The sequence below is a fragment of the Chenopodium album genome, chromosome 26 (assembly GCF_948465745.1).
Source record: "Chenopodium album chromosome 26, dcCheAlbu1.1, whole genome shotgun sequence".
Classification (NCBI taxonomy): Eukaryota; Viridiplantae; Streptophyta; class Magnoliopsida; order Caryophyllales; family Amaranthaceae; genus Chenopodium; species Chenopodium album.
In genome coordinates, this window is record NC_137859.1 from 1394695 (window position 1) to 1413336 (window position 18642).

Here is an 18642-nt window from a genome sequence, read left to right on the forward strand (position 1 = left end):
GTAACAGACTTGTATACAAGATTATTGGCTGTATGTAGTTAGAAATAGATGGAGTGTTAGTTTACACGAGTAAAATAAGTGATAATTAAGGCTACATGACATACCCAAAAAAGAGTAATCACTTGAAGAACCTGAAGTCTTCCTTTTTTAGCAAATGTCAATTTCAGCAGGTGAATTGTTGCCTAGCCTCTTTAACTCGTGAAGTAATCCGTGTGCAATTAGATCAAATATTTAAGAGGGATGATAGATATATACTAGTATATATTAAATACTCGTAAAATATACATACATATATATATATATATGATGATAAAATTAATGTTTAATAAATTAGAATGTGCTAGGACGAACCCAACTTATTAATCGTAATGAATAGAGAGCCCAAACATCACCACATACATATAAACTCGTAAACGCTTAAAAATTTCCAAAACAGTGAATAAACTAGGAAAGGAAGTTGATGAAACAGTTAGTAAGTAGGAAAGTATAAAAATCTAGTGTGTTGTTGGTGCTTTAGAGTGTATCTAAAATCAAAGATGTCCCCTTTTTCAGCATCTTAATTAATCTTTCTCTTTCTTTGAAAATGGTCCCCTAGCCTTATTAGATTTTCAGATGAATGAATAAGTGAGAAAGTCATCCATTGGAATACTTCCTCATGCCAAAATTCCTATGATAAACTACACGTGTGCTTATTTTTTCTCTCTTTACTACTACTACTTCAGTTTCAGGTGCCATCTTTTTTCTTTTTTTTTTTTCTCATTTTTTTTGATGATTTGTTTTTTTTTTCTTTTTACTTATAATCTCCCTTTTAACCTAGTTTGATTCTCCTTTATTTGTTAAAGATTTTGATATTGGCGCTATTTGATTAGTGCATTAGGCATGTAATTGAGTGCAAATTTTACTTTTTTAAGGGTGTTTTGAAAATCTTCTGACTTACAATTTTGGGTGTATATAATAATATTGTTGTAAAAGAAAATATTTACCTTTGAACCTTTAATCATTTGCAAGAATTGTGTTTTCTAAAATTGTCGGAACTATAACTTAGCCAGGACTCTAAGGCTTTGAAATTGAGTTCATAGACCCTTTTTTGTGTAATTGTTATTAAAAAGAAAAAAAATATTTTACTAGTGTAACATATTTTAACACGAAAGATGGGCCGAGACGACTTGTTCATCATTTAATTTGATTGAAAATCTATTATGGAGTATTTCTTTTACATTATTGACTTTCAAGAAAAACAAACTAAAAGCAATTGTTATTTATGTTTTCTCATGTTTGGGGTGATGAAGATAATGGTTTCTTTTTGGCACTTTAATTTGTGCAAGAGGGGTATAGTATGGTATAGCATATGAAATTGCTCGCTAGTCTATTTGCTTTCTCTCTCCTACCCCCTATCTTTTCAATGACAACAACACCACAAAGAAATTAAAGAGAAACTGAGAAAGATAACAAAAGAGGGGCATGCACTTACAAAAAGAAAGTATATATGAAATTAAACAAATTAATAAAGAATTTTTATTATAATCTTTTTATTTGATTATTTGTCCTCACTTTAAATTTATTCTAGTGGAAAAAGAAAAAAGAAAAAAAATAAAAAAAGAGAGAAAACCATCAACTCATTGAAAAGGACCAATAGCCAACCGTTGGTTTGCTTACAAATAGTATATGCTTAATTTTATGAATTTTTCCTGTTTATAATATCTTAAGGATTTTATGTTCATAATATTTTATTGTACAATGATTAGTGGCAAGACCCACCAAAGATCCCCTATGTTTATTACTACTAATTTTCTTATAGTTTTAATTAATAATTAATTGTCCCTTCAGTAGTCCTCATCTCCAATGAAATCATGCATGCATCATTGGTATTTATTTTGCTTGTTCGTACTATTATCCTCTCTACGAAAATGTACAATAATGTGTAGTTAGTAGCTATTTATATAGGTATAGCAATATTAATAATGTTGCTATATTAATAAACAAATTAGTGGAGTAGCATAGCATAGCATAGATAAGGAATAATACATTAATACATATGTACTACCTACGTGTCATTATCTTTCTATTTTAATTTGTTTTTCGGTCTTAAAATTATGTTAAACAAAAAAAACTAGTGATATATTGTTATCAATTAATCTAAGATGTGACACGAATCAAATCACCCTTAATTAATTTAATTATAAATAGCCCTCTATTATACTCCACTTAAACAAATAAACAAATAAACGCTCGTAGGGTCGTAGTTTCATCCTTAGTATAGTCATGTCCAATTTTATTTCTCTTTGAAAAAAATTATATGAGTAATCAATGGCAAATCTATAAATGTTAGTTTGGTGTATCACGTTGGCCTGGTTTTATCTTAAGGTTTTCTTGTGAGCTGAGTTCTTCTTATTTCTCTCTCCCTGGCCCTCCACTTTACAATAGGTATACAAATATTGCCTCATAAAAGTTTTTTGTGATATGTTAGCTTACATAAGTACATATACACTAAGCATAATTAGCCTTGTATTTCCCTCTTTAATTTTAAAAAATGATGGGTTGGTGGAGTATTTGTCACATAGCCATATATGGTCATGAAAAAAGGTCAAAAAATAAAGTTGGAAAAAAGGACTTAAGGAGTATAGAAGAGATTAAATAGTTGTGGTTGCTTCCAAATTTCACTTTGTTGGTTTATTTTAACCCTTATAACAATCCAGGGAATTGAGCAACAATACAAGTGTTTTCTTGCACGTATGCACTTTATTTTTATGCACATTACCCAGAAAAATACTTGAAAACGAGAGAGAAAGAAAGGTATGGGTTAATTTCTGTTCAATTCAGTTCAGCTTAATTTCAGTTCAGTTTAGCTCCAATCAGTTTAATTTAGTTCATTTTCCTAATTTTCTTTTCTCATAAACAATTCATTTTAGCTCTATTCAGTTTAATTCAGTTCAGCCCCTATCAACTCATTTCAGTTTAGTTATTTTCAGTAAATCGAAACATGCTTTAAGAAACAGCAAATTAAAGGGTTAACAAAAGACAAAGAAAATGCCAAAAAAAAAAAAAAAAAAAAAAACCGTACGAGTACTATTACACTATTATGACTGTATTATCTGGTGAATGAATGAATGAATGCGGTTTCTTCTATGTGGTTTTGAGTGATGAGTAGTGAGTGTCGTTCTGTATCATGAATCTCTCTCCTCCCCCATGCTATAGTACTAGCTAGTAGACTAGTCGTAATAGCTGCGTACATGTGATGAAAAGTTGAAATTGGAGGCTCTAAATTTAATGATCTCATGTCCATGATTTCTATTTATTCAGGGTCTCTGTTCCACCCAATATAGAAACGGGAATTGCACGAATTGTGCGGGCCTAGATTGCACCCGTCATTAATAATTTCAATTTTAGAATAATATTGCGTCATCGCGATATGAAATTAGGAATTGAAGAGTAGGTCTTTAGCCTTATAAAATTAAAATACTTAGTTCCCTGTTCTTTTATTTATGTGAAGCACCCACGTCTACTGTTTGGGCTATATCAATTACTTTCACTTAGGTACCAAGTATGGTGATAAACAGCTTCATTATCTGAAAATCGGTTTGGGCTGGATTCATTGAAATAAAAAGGAAGTTTAGCCCACTTGTAATAAGCCCAATTAATGTTTCATCTTACAATCAATTTTTTATTTATTTATTTTTTTTTTTTTTTGTTGGACGAGATCAATCTGTTATTGGTAAACTAGTTGGAGTAGCTGATTAGAGTTGATGATTAATATATATATAAAAAAAATAAAAAAAGAAAATAAAATGTTGAACCAAATTAGCTAGGTATAACAAATTATACATATATTTTAAAATATGATCCGTAGAAGGAGAGCTCTATCACTCTATCAGGTAGATTGTGACATTGTGGTTTGGGTGAAATTAATTCTAAAATTGATGTACACGTACCTTTAATCACATTAATTTTTTTTCCCCCTCTTTCTGACAGGTAATCGGATTGCTGTTAACCCTGTTATCACAATCATTTATGGATTATTACACATTTATCAAAGTTTCATTTCCATCAAATTTTGCAAAACATGAAACTGCAGACTACCGCATTTCAATAAAGTTTACGAAGTCGAAGTATAAACAAGTATATAGCTAACCTAACAGTTATTCATAGAATATTAGAATCATAGTGTGTTACTACTAATAATGACAATAAAATACGTAAAGTATGGAATAATATTTGATTAAAAAATTTATATATACAAGTTCTAATAAAAAATAAAATAAAATAAAAAAAAAAAGCAGATAAGATCAATACATGATCATAGTGTTCATACATGTTTGCATGGTCATACATACAGATCGGTCGGCATATAATGCATGATCTTTTATTTTCACACGCCTTTATAACTTGCATGCATTATTTTGCTATCTTTATTTTCACAAGAATGTCAAAAATGGCTAATCTATTGCATGTTTGCATCTACATTTTTATACATTATATTGCGTCTCACGTGTGATGGGAGATTGTTAAATCATCATTAGGAAACTAAAATTAATCAGTATTTATGTTCGTGCAATAATAATTGTGCAAAGCAAAGGTAATAATATAAATTATACTGTAATAGGAATGTGTTTAATTTTTTGTGATTTTGTTTTATTGGAAATTGGAACTATAATATAAATTGAAATTCCACTGTCCACATCAAGTCATCAATGCAATTTTAATGTCTTTTTATCTAAACTTTTAATTTATAGTATTGCATTGTAACAAACACTTGAATTTCTATATGCATGTTAGAAACTCAAATATACGAATACGAGTATTATTACTGTAGTCATTTCTGAAAATGAAACACTGATTTCTTCAATGCAGACAAATTATTTGAAATTAAAGATTTTAACAAATCTCTTAATATAAGTATTTTTAACAAAAATTATAGTAGTACTTAATTAAATGGGTGGCTAAATGATATTATTAGTCGGTGATTATTTCTTACGTTGGTCGTACTCCACATTTGGATGGAGTAGCTACTCTAGCTAGTACGAGTAGCTTTTAATTAGGTGTAAATTGTTTGGGGATCCAATGATTAGTAGTTTGCGGATCTTAAGGTTTTACACTTTGTGACATAATTTCAATTTTTTAGGATTGCCTACGTGTCAAATCACTATTATTCCGTTTAAGTTTTCTAAGATAGTTTCAGTTTTATTGGAGCACAAATAACATTATTAGTTGTCATTTTTCATTTACGTAGTACTATATTTATTTACTCTAGTAAAGTGAAAGAATGTGTTCGATTTACTTTCATTTTTTTGGATAATTAGTTATAATCCATTTGTTATTATAAGGTAAAAAACACATATTAAAATTCCTAAATGTCCAATCATTACAGCAATAATTTATTTGGAAATAAGAACTTAAATTATGTTTATCTTTATACGTGGTGGAGGAAGATAACTTTAGGGTATATTTTGATTTACTGAACTGAATTGATTGAAGCTGAATTGAAATGAGCTAAAATGAATTTTTTCAAAAAAAAATATAGCTAAAATGAATTGTTTATGAGAGAAGAAAATTGGGAGCTGAATTAAATTGAACTGAACTGATTGAAGCTGAACTGAAATTAAGCTGAAGAGAACAAACCCTTAATACAAAGTATGGAAAATTATTACTATTACTCCATAATTATTGGCTAAATATAGTATTTGTAAGCTAATAGTAAGATTTAGGTTTGAGAAATTGAAAAAAGAGAAGAGACAAGGAAGGAAGCAGTGGGGCAATGGATAAGCTGCAGTGAGCAGTGAGTAGTCATGTCCAACTTCTCATTCGCCTTGTCACTCATGTCATTGACGTTTGGTCTTCCAATTTAACATTTTTGTTTTCTTCTGCATTTCTTCTTCTGCATATATTAGCCATTTGAGATGATAATGTAAAGGATAATAAAAGGATTTAATAAAAGGATTTAATCATGAAGTTCATGGATAAATTTGTAGATATAAAGTTTTATACAATAATAATCATAGTCCTAAATCAGAGGGTCTGTTCGGATGAAAATAGTTAGGGTTATAGTTCAAGCGAGACATCAAGTCATTAACTCGATACCTAAAAGGGTTATCAATTTATCATGCAACCGACACACAACAACTGTCTCCTTAAAATATTAAATTTGAAAGAGTTGCACACTTCTCTTGAATTCGTACCATAGCTTTGTCATGATTTGAATATTTGCATTGCTCGATTTGCCCCTAACATATTCTAGTGCGTACCAAAATCTTATACGGACGATACGGCCAACTCGCCGACAATCTTCCAATTTAATTCCTACCGTAGGCACCCTCTTGCCTCTTCCAATCAATGACAGAGAAACATGTAATGATCATTAAAAGTACATATGATATTATACATTTCCTATCTCTTTAATTCAATAGTGTACGTAGAGCATTATAATACATGCATACATCAGAGCTTCGGAAGGTTCTCATATATGTGAAAGAATTCGAGTTATTAAAGCTTAAGACATCAATTTGATCATTTAATTTTTTTTTTTTTGAGGGGATTTGATCATTTAATTAGTAGAGTGAGTAACAAAGCATAAATAGTCAATAGTGCAAACATGATAAATATTTTTATATTTTTTATTTGTACTACTCTGTATATTTATTCTTATGTCTTACTTCATATTATTTTCTCTTTTTTGTAATACAATAAAAAAAATTTGTATAATTTTATTTTACATATGTAGTAATACATCTTGAATTACTACATTATCCGATCCACCCCATATTACATGATGATAAATTTTCATGTTAACATAGATTTAGGGTCTGTTCACATTTACTTAATTTCAGTTCAGTTTAGCTCCAATCAGTTCAATTCTGTTTAGTTCAGCTCCAATCAGTTTAATTCAATTCAGAACATAATTTCCCTCTCTCATAAAATATTCATTTCAGCTCAGTTCAGCTCTAATCAGTTCAGTTCAGCTCAGCTCAGCTCAGTTCAGTAAATGTGAACAGACCTTTAATTATATATGGCTATTAAATGATCACAACTTACTATGGTAATTAATAATTTACCACAAATAAAAAGTCGATTGAATAGGGCCTATTAGCCTAATAGTTGCATGACTTACATATAGTTTTTTTTTTTTTTTTTTTTAAAAAAAAAAAAAAAACTTTGAATGAGCAATTTAATAATAATTATAAATAATGAAAGTGAAATTTATAGGAGAGGTTGACCCCAAGCATCTCAACGACAACATAAGGTGGCGCACCTTGTGAAATACGGCATAGCTTAATAGGTTCTCTTCGATAAGGAGTTGATGCATGCCAATTGAATACAGTAATCAGTCCATGGACCAAAACGTAGGGCCTCTTCGAGGATTAAAGCCCCAAACAACGGAAGATGTACCAATCAAATTAGACTAAACATACATTATATTATATGCTACTGTTTCAATTCATTTTATTGTTTCTTCAATTCTGTGGCCCTCTAATGTTTTCCACAGTATATGAAATTATATATTATCAACTTTTCTTTCAATTTTCGTGAATTTCCTCTCTTCACATTTAGCTTGTTAGTTTGGAGAATTTTTTTTTTTTTTTTTTTTTTTGACGAGAACGGTAAGAGAAGTGATGTAGATGTGATTCGATCATAGATTTTAAATATCACTCCTAAGGAAATAACCAACAAAGTTAATTGGCATCCACAAAAAAAAAATTAAAAATAAATTCTTGTTTAACCATTCTTTAAATAATCTCATCTTTCACAGTTTTGCTTAATTGGGATAATGCCACATTCAAGCATGCCTCAAAAATCATAATGATAATCTTTATCATTTAAAAAAAAATGTTAACAGTTACTAGTTTACGCGTGTTGTTAATGAAAATGCCGTGGATTTCGGGTTATAGATATGTCCTCTAGTTTGCATCTTTTCTCTTGGGTTAGGTTGGCTCTTTTAAACCTTGAGGTACCGAGGGTTAGATCAAAGGACAAAAGGCACGAGACACTTAAGGCTCTGCTTCAAATTTAGGTGGGGGTCTATTCTATTGTCCAACTTTGTGCAAAGATCTTGCTGCTCTTTCTAGGGCCCCTACTCAATGATGATTTGCTATCGCTGTTAAGAACTTTTTAACATCAACAACCGACACTCTTTGTTTTTGCCATATTGAAAATGCATAACCAAAAAAAGGAGTGAAAAAGCATACAAATCAAGCATAGAGTATCTTATTCTTGTTATCATTTGATTTGATTTGATTTTATTCATCAAGAAACATTGGCTTTTCAGTAGATAATGAAGAATATGCATTGAACATGAATAAAAACGATGACCCCAGTATTGTTATCCAACGACAAACTACGGAGTTCATGAAATCATTATCAAGGCAGTAGTGAGTACACACCTGCATAAATATAGCACATTTACCAAAACTATGTGAATTAATCTCATGTAGTCGTCTTTAACTAAATTTTGTAGCATAACAATCAACAACCTCAGGGAACTCAAACTACCAAGTAGCCAAAAAGAAGCCTTTTTACGGCCATGTACATATCTCAACCAATCCAACAATAAATAGTAAGAAAATTCATTGGCAAGGTTGAGGAGAAAATAATCTGCCATCAACTCCCCCATTCTATTAATTTTCTTCTAGATTCAACCTATTCGTTTAACCCGGCGTTTTCAATATCAGCATCACCCATTCCAGTTTCATCTTCATCTTCACTGTTTTCATCACCGCTCTTCTCAGTGTTTCCCCTACGCAAACTCTCCAATTGCTCCAGGAATAGTTTATCATCCCTTTCACTCACCTGCACCCCAAAGTCAATAATTAGCATACAAAATACACATTCTCAGCCCTCAGATCAGGCGGGAAAAAATTATCCCCAATAAGGCTCAAACACTCGCAATCAGCAGATCAGGCACTAAAAAAGGGGACAGGATCACCACAAATTGAAAAGGAATATAAAGTTAGGACGAAGAAATTTACAGTTCTTGGCGCCTCCTTCACCACCAGCTTTCCCTTGTGTTGTTCAATTTCTTTAGTACAAGCTTCAATTGCCTTGTGAAGGGTGGAAAGGCCTTGCTCCTGCAAAGATACCCAAAACATTATTGACGGACATATTGAGAATTAAAGATCTACGGGAAAATATAAACCCACACACTCCAACCAAGGACAACTTAAAAAAAATTTGCAAGCAGAAACATAAATAGTAAGAAGAATTGCAACCTTATGTTTCAGAGATTGTGATTTTTAATTTCCCTTTCTTGGGGGGGGGGGGGGGGGGGGGGGGGGGGGGTGGTTTGTTGTTGTCTACCCTTGTTTAAATAGGACAAAACTATGAGCCTATATCAATAATTTGAACAGTTGAAAACTAATCAACAGAAATTTGAACAGCCTTGCATAGCAAGTCTTGCTTTATAAATAACTCAACTTTGAAATTCTGACTTCTGTATTCAAGTGTCCACAAGACCATCCAAATGTAAAGATAAAAAAAAAAAAAAATAAGGCTCACCCTATATTGCAGAAGCATGAAAAAGCTTTCAGCTAATGACATTGAAAAACCTATATACAGGATAAGAATTGCCACATAATGGCAATTGCCATCGGAGGGTCCATAATTCCATATAAATCACATTCCACTAGCAAGTAAGGTTTTCACTTTTCTCAAAAGGACACATAATTTCTTCAAAATGTCAAACAACATATTTTTACATATTCTCTCCGAGAAGGTGAACTAACCTTATCAAGAGTCTGAGTGGTCAAGACATAAAGTGGTGGAGCAACTAGTTTAATTTTCACAGGGCAATCTTCTGTTCCAGAGGCTTCAGCTTTACGCATAGCTTCCTGCATATCATTATATCCGTCAATGGATTTAGAATAAATGTAACAACCACCAATAGAATTACAAGACAACCTTCGAAACCATGAGAGCTCAGATCAGGTGAAAGAAGATGGCCATTTCTACAGCTCAGATCAGGCTCCAAAAAAATAAATATAGATGTGACACAACACAGAAATAATGACTTTAAAAGTCCCAGCAGTTCAAGTCATTTTCATAGAAAGAAGCTAAATGATAAATTGCACATCTTCAAGTATATTAACACAATTATCACAACACAAATTTCATCCCCTAAATTAGTACCATAATTAAACACTAACTGGAACAAAATCTTGACAGCAAAGAATGCAACATCTAAAACTAAAATTCAATCAAGTAAAAAAAACAAAAAGAGTGATGGAGGAAGAAGAGAACTCTGTATCGGGAACTAAAGCTGAAGAATTCATAAGCTTAAAGATATAAAGGCACTGAAACTTTATCATCACATATCCATAAAAGGATCAGTGTGTACAGGTCTAACTATATATCATCACATATTTGAACTCATGCAACTCTAATATTAATAACAACCAAATCGCAATACTAGATCCTAAAACATCAATACTTTAAAACCTATGTAGAAGCCTCAAAAACATAATTACCTCAACCACACAAGTTCAGTGAAAATGAACACCTACCTTGATATGAAGCACTCCGTCAAAGTGGAAACATTTCATTTCAATATCAGCACGGATTTTTAGAGGTTGAGGAGTCATTCTTCGTCTAATATTTTTAATCAGAGAAACCTTGATCTCTGGGGTCACAGCAGGGATCACTTTTGTTACCTGCAGTGAGTGCATATGAGACCTGAACCAAAATTATCACCAATGAAAATGAAAAGCGGGAAAATTTGCATACCTCCTGACCATCAGGACCAGTTTCTTTGACTTCATAGGTGAGTGGATCCAAAATAGTGTCAGGGTCATTCACAATTACCTTGAATGCCTATTTTAATGAAAGAAGCTTAGAAATTTATCGAAGAAAAAAGTCATCGTGAATAGAAGAAGGAAACAAAATGAAAATTACCTCAAAAGCATGACCATACTTCCGATACAGAGGCCACCCTATACGTATATATAAATCCTGCATAATGGAAAACACATTTAATCAAGCCAGCATGAAGATTCAACCATCATGTCCAATGCATAAATCAAAATTTTCTTTTGCTAAGTAAAAAGGGGTAAACACACTAAAATATATACAGAAAAAGAGGTTAAATAAAGCAGAAGAGAAGAAGCATGATCGAGAACAGATGCCCAGTGAATTCGACAGCATGTTGATTCTTAAGTAGCTCAAAATAGAGCATGGAGACTAGAGATTACATACAACTCAGAAGTCAGAAGGGGCATATCCAGTCATCAAAACTAAAAAGTTATGTAAGGCATGTGATTTAAGGTTCAGCAGCAAAATTAATCCACAAAAACAAAACCCAAATTCAAGCCCACTAAACAACATAGTTCTAACACTGATGAAGTGATTCATCTGCAATTTCTTGTAAATATCACAGCACTTCAGAGTCAGATGGACATGCATCCTTCTAGTTAAGTTATTTACAGCCAAGTCTACCTTAGTTACAAAGATTGACCTAGAAGTTCAAAAGGTGAATCATATTCCTTACACTCTCTTCTCCTATAAAAAGACTTTGAAAGTCAATAGAGATGAAAGGAAAACACAACCGACTTCCTTCAACTCCCAAGTTTCAATACATTCTTTGTCCCAAACAAAGTGTTACCATTGTTAACTACTATACAAGGTTATACAAAAAATAAATAAAATAAATAAAATAAACAATAAAACTAAAAAATTAAATTTTTTTTTTAAAATAAAAAAAAATTAAAAAAAAATTCTTTCTTATAAAACTACAACACAGTGCAACTTGCCCATGCTGCCCTTTCTCAAAAATTTCCAGCTAGCTCAACATGAGTCCAATGAAGTACAAAAGGCAATATTGTAGTTTAGATCAGACTTCCACACTGCAGGTGACTTATCACTACTTCCCAAAATCCACACAGCCCATTAATCATCAATAACGAGCACGAGGAAGCTGAAATGAGAAGAAAAAAATATCCATATTCCATTTCTCCTCAATCAGTTCGTTCAGATGGGGGGTAATGGGGTATAACCATATAAGAACACCTGGACCTCCCAAGGCCCTGACTAACAAAATCATGTTATCATTACCAATAGTAAAAGAATACCTTACGGGACATTACATTATACAAAAAACACAAAAACTTTGTTACCATCCTTATATTACTAACTTTAATCAACAAAGTAAAACAATAGTTGCTACTAGAATCTACAGATGATAAAAAGAAGTTAATGAATGTTTCATTAACAAATCAATCCGATAGCAAAACTAGAAAACTTTTCAAGCCATGAGAGTAACAACCGGTGCAAATTTCCAATGTGCAAATATACTTGATCCAATTAAATAACATTAAATTCCTCAAACAGAACCCCTTGTACAAAATCCATGATTGAACAAACAAATGAAGCAAAACCAAAGAACCTCACACTTAATGCATAAGAATTACAATTTAACTAAGATAAGTAAATTGAACCTACACCACTCGTACTTCCCAACTCAATTCGAATACAAGCATGTGTTAAAGTGTCAAATTAGCTAATCCTATGAAAAGAATCCAATCTTTTCGGTTTTTAATTAAATACCAATTGCCTAGTCTCAAGTGTCAATACCAACGTCAGAGTTTTCAATTACTTGAGGGAAAATAGAATCACATTATACTCGTTAAAATATTATAATTCACCATCAACACCAGCAAAATCCTCAATTAAAACAACAAACATCATATAAATATAAACAATACTGCAAAATTAATAAGCTTTGAAACAATAATCCATCAATAACAAACAAAATTGATAAATTCACAATAAAATATCAAAACTAAACCCAAATTAAGAGAAAGAGAAGAAAAAAAATACCTCCAAATCCATGTTCATAGTTTCAGCAACATGACGCATAATCGAATGAACAAGCTTACTCTTATTATAGCGTTCCTCACATTGAGCAATATCTTCTTCAGAAACCCTACGTTTACTAAGATCGATGTAACCCTTTTCCTTATCAACCCTAAGAACCATAACGGGTTCAGTACGACCCACCCGAATAAGACTGTTAACACTCCGAATACGACGACGAGAAAGTTCAGAGAAAAGGATCATTCCTTCGATATTGTTGTACTCCAAAAGAGAAACATACGCACCCATGTCTGCGATGTTCTTCACCTGAATCATCACCGCCATATCCACTTCTGGGTATCGAGATTCGTACATCCGACATTCCAAATTGGGGCCTCCGCCTGCCATTGATGCGAATCGGAGGAGAGAGAAAGAGGTAAAATTTGGGAATTAGGGTTTTTTTGGGAGAGTTGAAGAAGAAGATGATTTTCAGAAGAATAGTGAATTGCTGCTGCTGGGTTGTTTTTATATTTCTGGATTCTTTTATCGGAAGGTTTGCGTGGGGTTTAAAACGTCGTCGTTTTGGTGAATAAAATTTTGATTAAAAATAAGATGAAAGAATGTCGTCAACAGCAGGATTCGAACCTGCGCAGGCAAAGCCCAACAGATTTCGAGTCTGTCTCCTTAACCACTCGGACATATTGACAACTTGATACCTTTATTACGTGTTCAAGTTTATGAATTAATAATTTTCTCTGCTGCAATGGACAATTTTTACAATCAATTTCAGAAAATTTTGGCCTGTTTGGTAGTTAGCTTATTGGGGGTATATTAGCTTATTTGACTAACTTTAGTTGATTGACTAGTCAAATAAGCTAATACAAGTGTTTAGTAGTAAGCTTATTGAAAGAGCTTATTCCACTAAATAAGCTCTTTTTGAAAAAGCTCATTTTAGGAGCTTTTTCAATTAGCTTATTCATTAATTATTGTGAAATGACACTTATAACCTCATTTAATTTAAAATCCTATCTAAACTACCTACTCCACAATTAGCTTATTGGTCATTTCACATACTCTAACACCTTTAAGCTATCAGCTATTTACCAAACAGTTTTATATAATCAGTTAATACAATAAGTTAGTCAAATCCGTTAATAAAATCAGCTAGTCAAAATCAGATAACTCAATCAGCTTCAGCTTTCAGCTTTCTCCCAAACAGGGCCTTTGACTTTCACCGTCTAAATAAAACTATTTATTGGCTTTTACCACATATATAAATAAAAGTTTTATTTTAGCACTAACAAAATTTCCAAAAATTTGAATTTCACCATCAAGTAACAATTATGTCCATGAATTCGTTAGTAGGGCACTAGGGTCCACATTTTTAACGTTTATTCTTCATCTCCCCCGATCTTTCATGTCAACCATCCGACAACGAAATCAACTCACCTCGGTTGGGGCTAGGGAAGTAGGGAGGGGTCATAATTTGGTGTTGGCTAAACAGGGGGTTGGAATTAGGTGGTGGTTAGGGTTTTAGGAGTGCGAAATTTGGTGGTGGCTAGGGTTTTAGAAGTGGTCGAAATTCAATAGGAGGAGCTTTATGGGTGGTCGAAATTCAGTGGCTAGGGCTTTGAGGCCGGAAATTTTGGAAACTAGAGTGAATTTAACAAATTCTAAAACATTCATTATATACAAACTTCGTACTCCTATTGAAACATAAATTGTTGTCTATGCAGTTGGAAATGTTGTCTATGCGGAGTACAACTGGTTCATATAGACAACATTCATGAGACATAAACATTGTTGCCCATTGGAATTTTGGAAACTAGAGTGAACTTAACAAATTCTACAACAAACATTATATACAAATTACAGCTACTTTGTTTAAGCCTTTATGACTTCTTGATACTGAGAAAACAACTGTTTTACACAATAGCATAATTTAGATCATCAAATCCATCCATGATTTTATGAAGGACCGGATATTCATTAGAAATGTCGCCTTTGTGGTCTGTTCTGTGTAGGAAACAGGGCGAACATGACTAGTCTTCTTTCTCTTAGCACTTGCAAAGGATACTTCATTACAGGCACTAGGTTGAGGTCCATTGTAAGCTTTGCATATGTAAGTTATAAAGTCTTCAAAATCCTATAACGTAGAAATTTATACAATAATAAGTTTTTCATCGTGCTGAAGAACAAACAGATCAATCAAGAGGACTAAGAAATACAGAATTGATGTTCCTCACCTCAAGGAGTGGTTGTCCATCCACAACTACCCAAGGCACATATTCATGTGGAGGTTTGAGGGCAGCTGTTAGTGCTGCGTACTTTAGTTCAAGCTGCATGGAACTCGATATGTGAAAATCAACCAGAAGAAGACATAAACAATAGAAATACATAAATAGCTACCCAGACATGATAAAATTAGGCCAGAGAGAGAGGTTGGGGGATATATGTTTCCGATGTGTTACTACAAAGTAAATCTTCTATGTCTCAAATTAGAAAGTACTTATTGTACTTAAACATGTATCAATGTTTACCAGACTAGAAAGAGCTTAGCAAAAAAGGTAAATCTTCATAAAATCCTGCCTGAAAATCACTAGTATTTTCCATCATAAAACACATCAACAGCATCAAAACTAATGCCTTATTTATAAGATGGGGTTGGCTGCATGAACCAAAAATCTAACTTTTATGCTCATCCACAAAGATCCTCTTATCGAGAGCTATACTGTTACATCCTCTTACAGGCCTACTTCGTTCATTCCCTGATAAAATCTTCCATCCAAGTCATGTTTGGCCATCCTTGGCTCATTGGAGATCTCCATACTATTCACCCCAACCCTCCTCCTATACCAGAGCATCCTGTAGTTATTAGTTAGACGTCTGACATGCCCAAAACCAATGTAGCCTATTCTCCATTAGTCCCTTATATTATTTTCAATTCCAAATCCCACTTTCTTCTGGATATCTTCATTCCTAATTCCTTCATAGAACTCTTGATATGAATAAATTTCACACTTCAGAACACATGTGACAATGCTCTAAATAGATGCAGCAAGCCTGCTCCTGTTCTTTCGTAAATTCGTACTAATAATTAAATTTTATCAAATCTATATAAAAGGAAAAGCACCTTATCTTATTGGTTGCTTACTGATTGATCATGTACACTAGAATAAACATTTATGCATTGCACTTAGGCGGATGTAGAATATTTAGTGTGGAGGGCACTAAATAAAAAAAATAATTAAAATGCTTGTATAAGGACCTGAACCTAAGACTTTTAGTCCAAACTCAATGCATTACCACTATGACAAAGCTAATTTGATGTAATTTATTGCATTAAAATTGTATTTAACCTATAAATTTATACATTTACTTAAATAAATAAATAAAAATTTTGGGGGGCCGGTGCCACCCAGGCCCCTTCATAGATCCGCCAATGGTGCCAGTTACCTTATTGCCTCTAACAAGGCTCCTGGTGGAGTAAAAACGGTTTAACCTATAATAGTATAATAAATCAAGTGATGAGGAGAATTTTGATTGCTTTAGACCCTAAATAATTTGGAATACAATTGAGTGAACTGACTCATCTTCAATTATACTGTATTTGTGTATACGCATATATATCAAAGGTATGTAAATAACACACGTTGGTCCAAAGGTCTATTATAATGTATTTGTGTATACACAAAATATATCAATGGTATGTAACTAACACAAGTCGGTCCAAAGGTGGCAAATATTTCCATGCTAAAGATGAAAACTGAGAGCTAATGTATGGATCAAAATAAGGTAAATTTTGGTTTTCACTCATATTATCAAAACAAGCTAGCAAGAAACAATGAAAATTCTGCCCCATAGAAGACTGACCTTCTTTCCAGCTTCACTCTTGTAACAATCAGTAATAGGTTCTGGATCCAAACCCAATTCCTTGAAACAAGTTTCCCACTGATAGTACTTGCCCTCATAAACAAGACTCTCAACGCAAGTAATAAATGGGAAGTGGTCATCCTGCCAAAGAGTTTGATCCACAACATACATTAGCTTCTGTTTTACAAAAAGCAGATTCTTCCATCTATATAAGAAGACACAAATCGAAACAAGTTTATAAAAGGAGTGCAAACTTTAAACAAAATGACTAAGATACATGCAAATCACACTCTCAATTATCTACATGCTCTCATAAAATTATCAAAACAATTGGCATAGCAAGCGCAAAAAGTTAAAACAAAATTATCCGAAATTGGTATATTTAGATGAACCCCCACCAGCCAAACATCACAAAAAATGCAGCTATTGAACTCAGCAGTCCCACCAGATTACATTCCATATCATATCAATTCAAATTTAGACCAAACTGATTTTATGATCTCAAATTGACACATTTAAACAAAAACATAGAAATATAATATCAAACAAGACAATATAAGCAAAATAATGTGAGTAGATGAAACTGCACCAAATATGTATAAAATTCAAGAAATACTTCACAAACACAAACATGCAGATCTACCAAATTATTCCAAATTCTGAAGTGTTAAAGTTTGTATCAAAAGTATTAGAAAAATAATCCAAAAAACTATATACCAACTTTAGGTTTGCAGTGTATGTAAGGAGCTAAAACTAGAAATAATAAGCAAAATCAAACATTAGTTGCATCAATCAACGAGTAACAGAAATAAATATTTGATTTTGCCAAGCAATGCTAAATTAACCCTAATTTAAGAAATGTATCAAATAATTTCAAAGTATATGATAAATTTGGTAAAATAAAGTCAAAAATTGTCAAAAGAAGAAAATGTACCAGATTAGGCCAAGCATGAATGGCACAAGCTTCAACAGTATTAAGCAAACATTCATTAGGACCATGCTGAAATCACCATTAATCATCAATCAAAACCAATAAATCACCATTAATCAAAACCAATAAATCACCATTAATCAAATTCAATTTCGATAAAATCGATAAAAATCATAAAAATGTTGAATCAATCAAACCTGGCAAGTAAAGGAATTATTGGAAGTAAGCTTAGCATTGCCCCAAGGAAAAAGGCGAAGGTCAACGATGTCGATTAACCCATTTTGGAAGATGATTGCGAGGTCGTTGATGATGAAGTCAGCACTGTACGGACACAAGCTTTCGTAGTACAAATCTAGCTTTACTTTTTCTGCAGAATTTGAAGTTGCTGAGCAGATTTGGGTGATTGTTAGGTATGAGAGGAGGAGAGAGAAAATTCGGCGAAGATTTGGAGACGACGCCATTTTTGGATGAACTGAGGATTCTGGAAATATTATATTTTTGATTTTGGAATTTAAGGGTTTTTGATTGATTTATTGATTGTTTGTTTGTTGCATGCAAATATGCAATGTGGAAGAAAGAGAGACAGAGAATGGAGGGAAAATCAACTTCTTCAGGTTGTGATGAACCTAGTTCAGGAAATGGGCTGTATTGCTTGCCCAATTAATTGGCCGATGTTAATTTTATTGTAGACTCGGGTGTACATAGAAAAGTATTCGGAGTAAAAGGGAAGAAAGTTTAAATGCAGTTTTGTAATTAATTGGTGATATGAAGGTCAGAACTAAAAGAATAATGGTTAAGTATTCAGGAGATTTTATCATACACTCGGGTGTATCTAAAAGTTACAGGAAATTATGTATTCATTTAGAAGTTGTATGGAAGCTTAGTTAAGAGTAGTGAAAGGGATCATCTTTCATTTGCGTGCCATACTAGGCACATTGCCACATTGTTCATTCATCTTGCATGATAGGCAAAGTAACCATCCTAACTTCTTTAACCAATTCAAATGTTTAAAAAGGATCAATGTCTTCAATCCAATTTTAAGTGACATACTCAAATGTACAAAGTTG

General features: G+C 32.6%; 2 protein-coding genes and 1 non-coding gene across 3 annotated transcripts; all 3 read right to left on the bottom strand.

Annotated features, from left to right (window-relative positions):
- Window positions 1-8390: 8390 nt before the first annotated feature.
- On the bottom strand, window positions 8391-13263 carry LOC145617454 (eukaryotic translation initiation factor 2 subunit alpha homolog). Its single transcript, XM_081672159.1, has 7 exons — window positions 12796-13263; window positions 10876-10932; window positions 10708-10794; window positions 10488-10634; window positions 9711-9815; window positions 8958-9056; window positions 8391-8778 (listed from the first exon to the last, which is right to left on the bottom strand). Exons 1-7 carry the CDS (start codon window positions 13177-13179, stop codon window positions 8629-8631), a joined length of 1029 nt encoding a protein of 342 aa, XP_081528285.1. The 5' UTR covers window positions 13180-13263; the 3' UTR covers window positions 8391-8628.
- A 132-nt stretch (window positions 13264-13395) lies between these two features.
- On the bottom strand, window positions 13396-13477 carry TRNAS-CGA (transfer RNA serine (anticodon CGA)). The gene has a single exon. It is a non-coding gene; the product is annotated as a tRNA-Ser (tRNA).
- Window positions 13478-14424: 947 nt separating this feature from the next.
- Window positions 14425-18186, bottom strand: LOC145617608 (gamma-interferon-responsive lysosomal thiol protein-like). The gene is made up of 5 exons (XM_081672326.1): window positions 17773-18186; window positions 17579-17644; window positions 16645-16785; window positions 15018-15110; window positions 14425-14917 (listed from the first exon to the last, which is right to left on the bottom strand). The coding sequence occupies exons 1-5, from the start codon at window positions 18034-18036 to the stop codon at window positions 14714-14716; spliced, it is 768 nt and encodes a 255-aa protein (XP_081528452.1). The 5' UTR covers window positions 18037-18186; the 3' UTR covers window positions 14425-14713.
- Window positions 18187-18642: the final 456 nt, after the last annotated feature.

Excerpts from the sequence above, each read along its gene's own strand:
- LOC145617454 (XM_081672159.1), bottom strand. The coding sequence starts at position 13,179 with ATGGCAGGCGGAGGCCCCAATTTGGAATGTCGGATGTACGAATCTCGA. Across the intron at positions 10,635-10,707 it reads CTGGTCCTGATGGTCAGGAG|GTAACAAAAGTGATCCCTGC; the intron begins GTATGCAAATTT and ends CACTCACTGCAG. Across the intron at positions 9,057-9,710 it reads CCACTCAGACTCTTGATAAG|GAGCAAGGCCTTTCCACCCT; the intron begins GTTAGTTCACCT and ends GTATCTTTGCAG.
- LOC145617608 (XM_081672326.1), bottom strand. The coding sequence starts at position 18,036 with ATGGCGTCGTCTCCAAATCTTCGCCGAATTTTCTCTCTCCTCCTCTCA. Across the intron at positions 17,645-17,772 it reads ATAATTCCTTTACTTGCCAG|CATGGTCCTAATGAATGTTT; the intron begins GTTTGATTGATT and ends TGGTGATTTCAG. Across the intron at positions 16,786-17,578 it reads TTCATGCTTGGCCTAATCTG|GATGACCACTTCCCATTTAT; the intron begins GTACATTTTCTT and ends ACTCTTTGGCAG.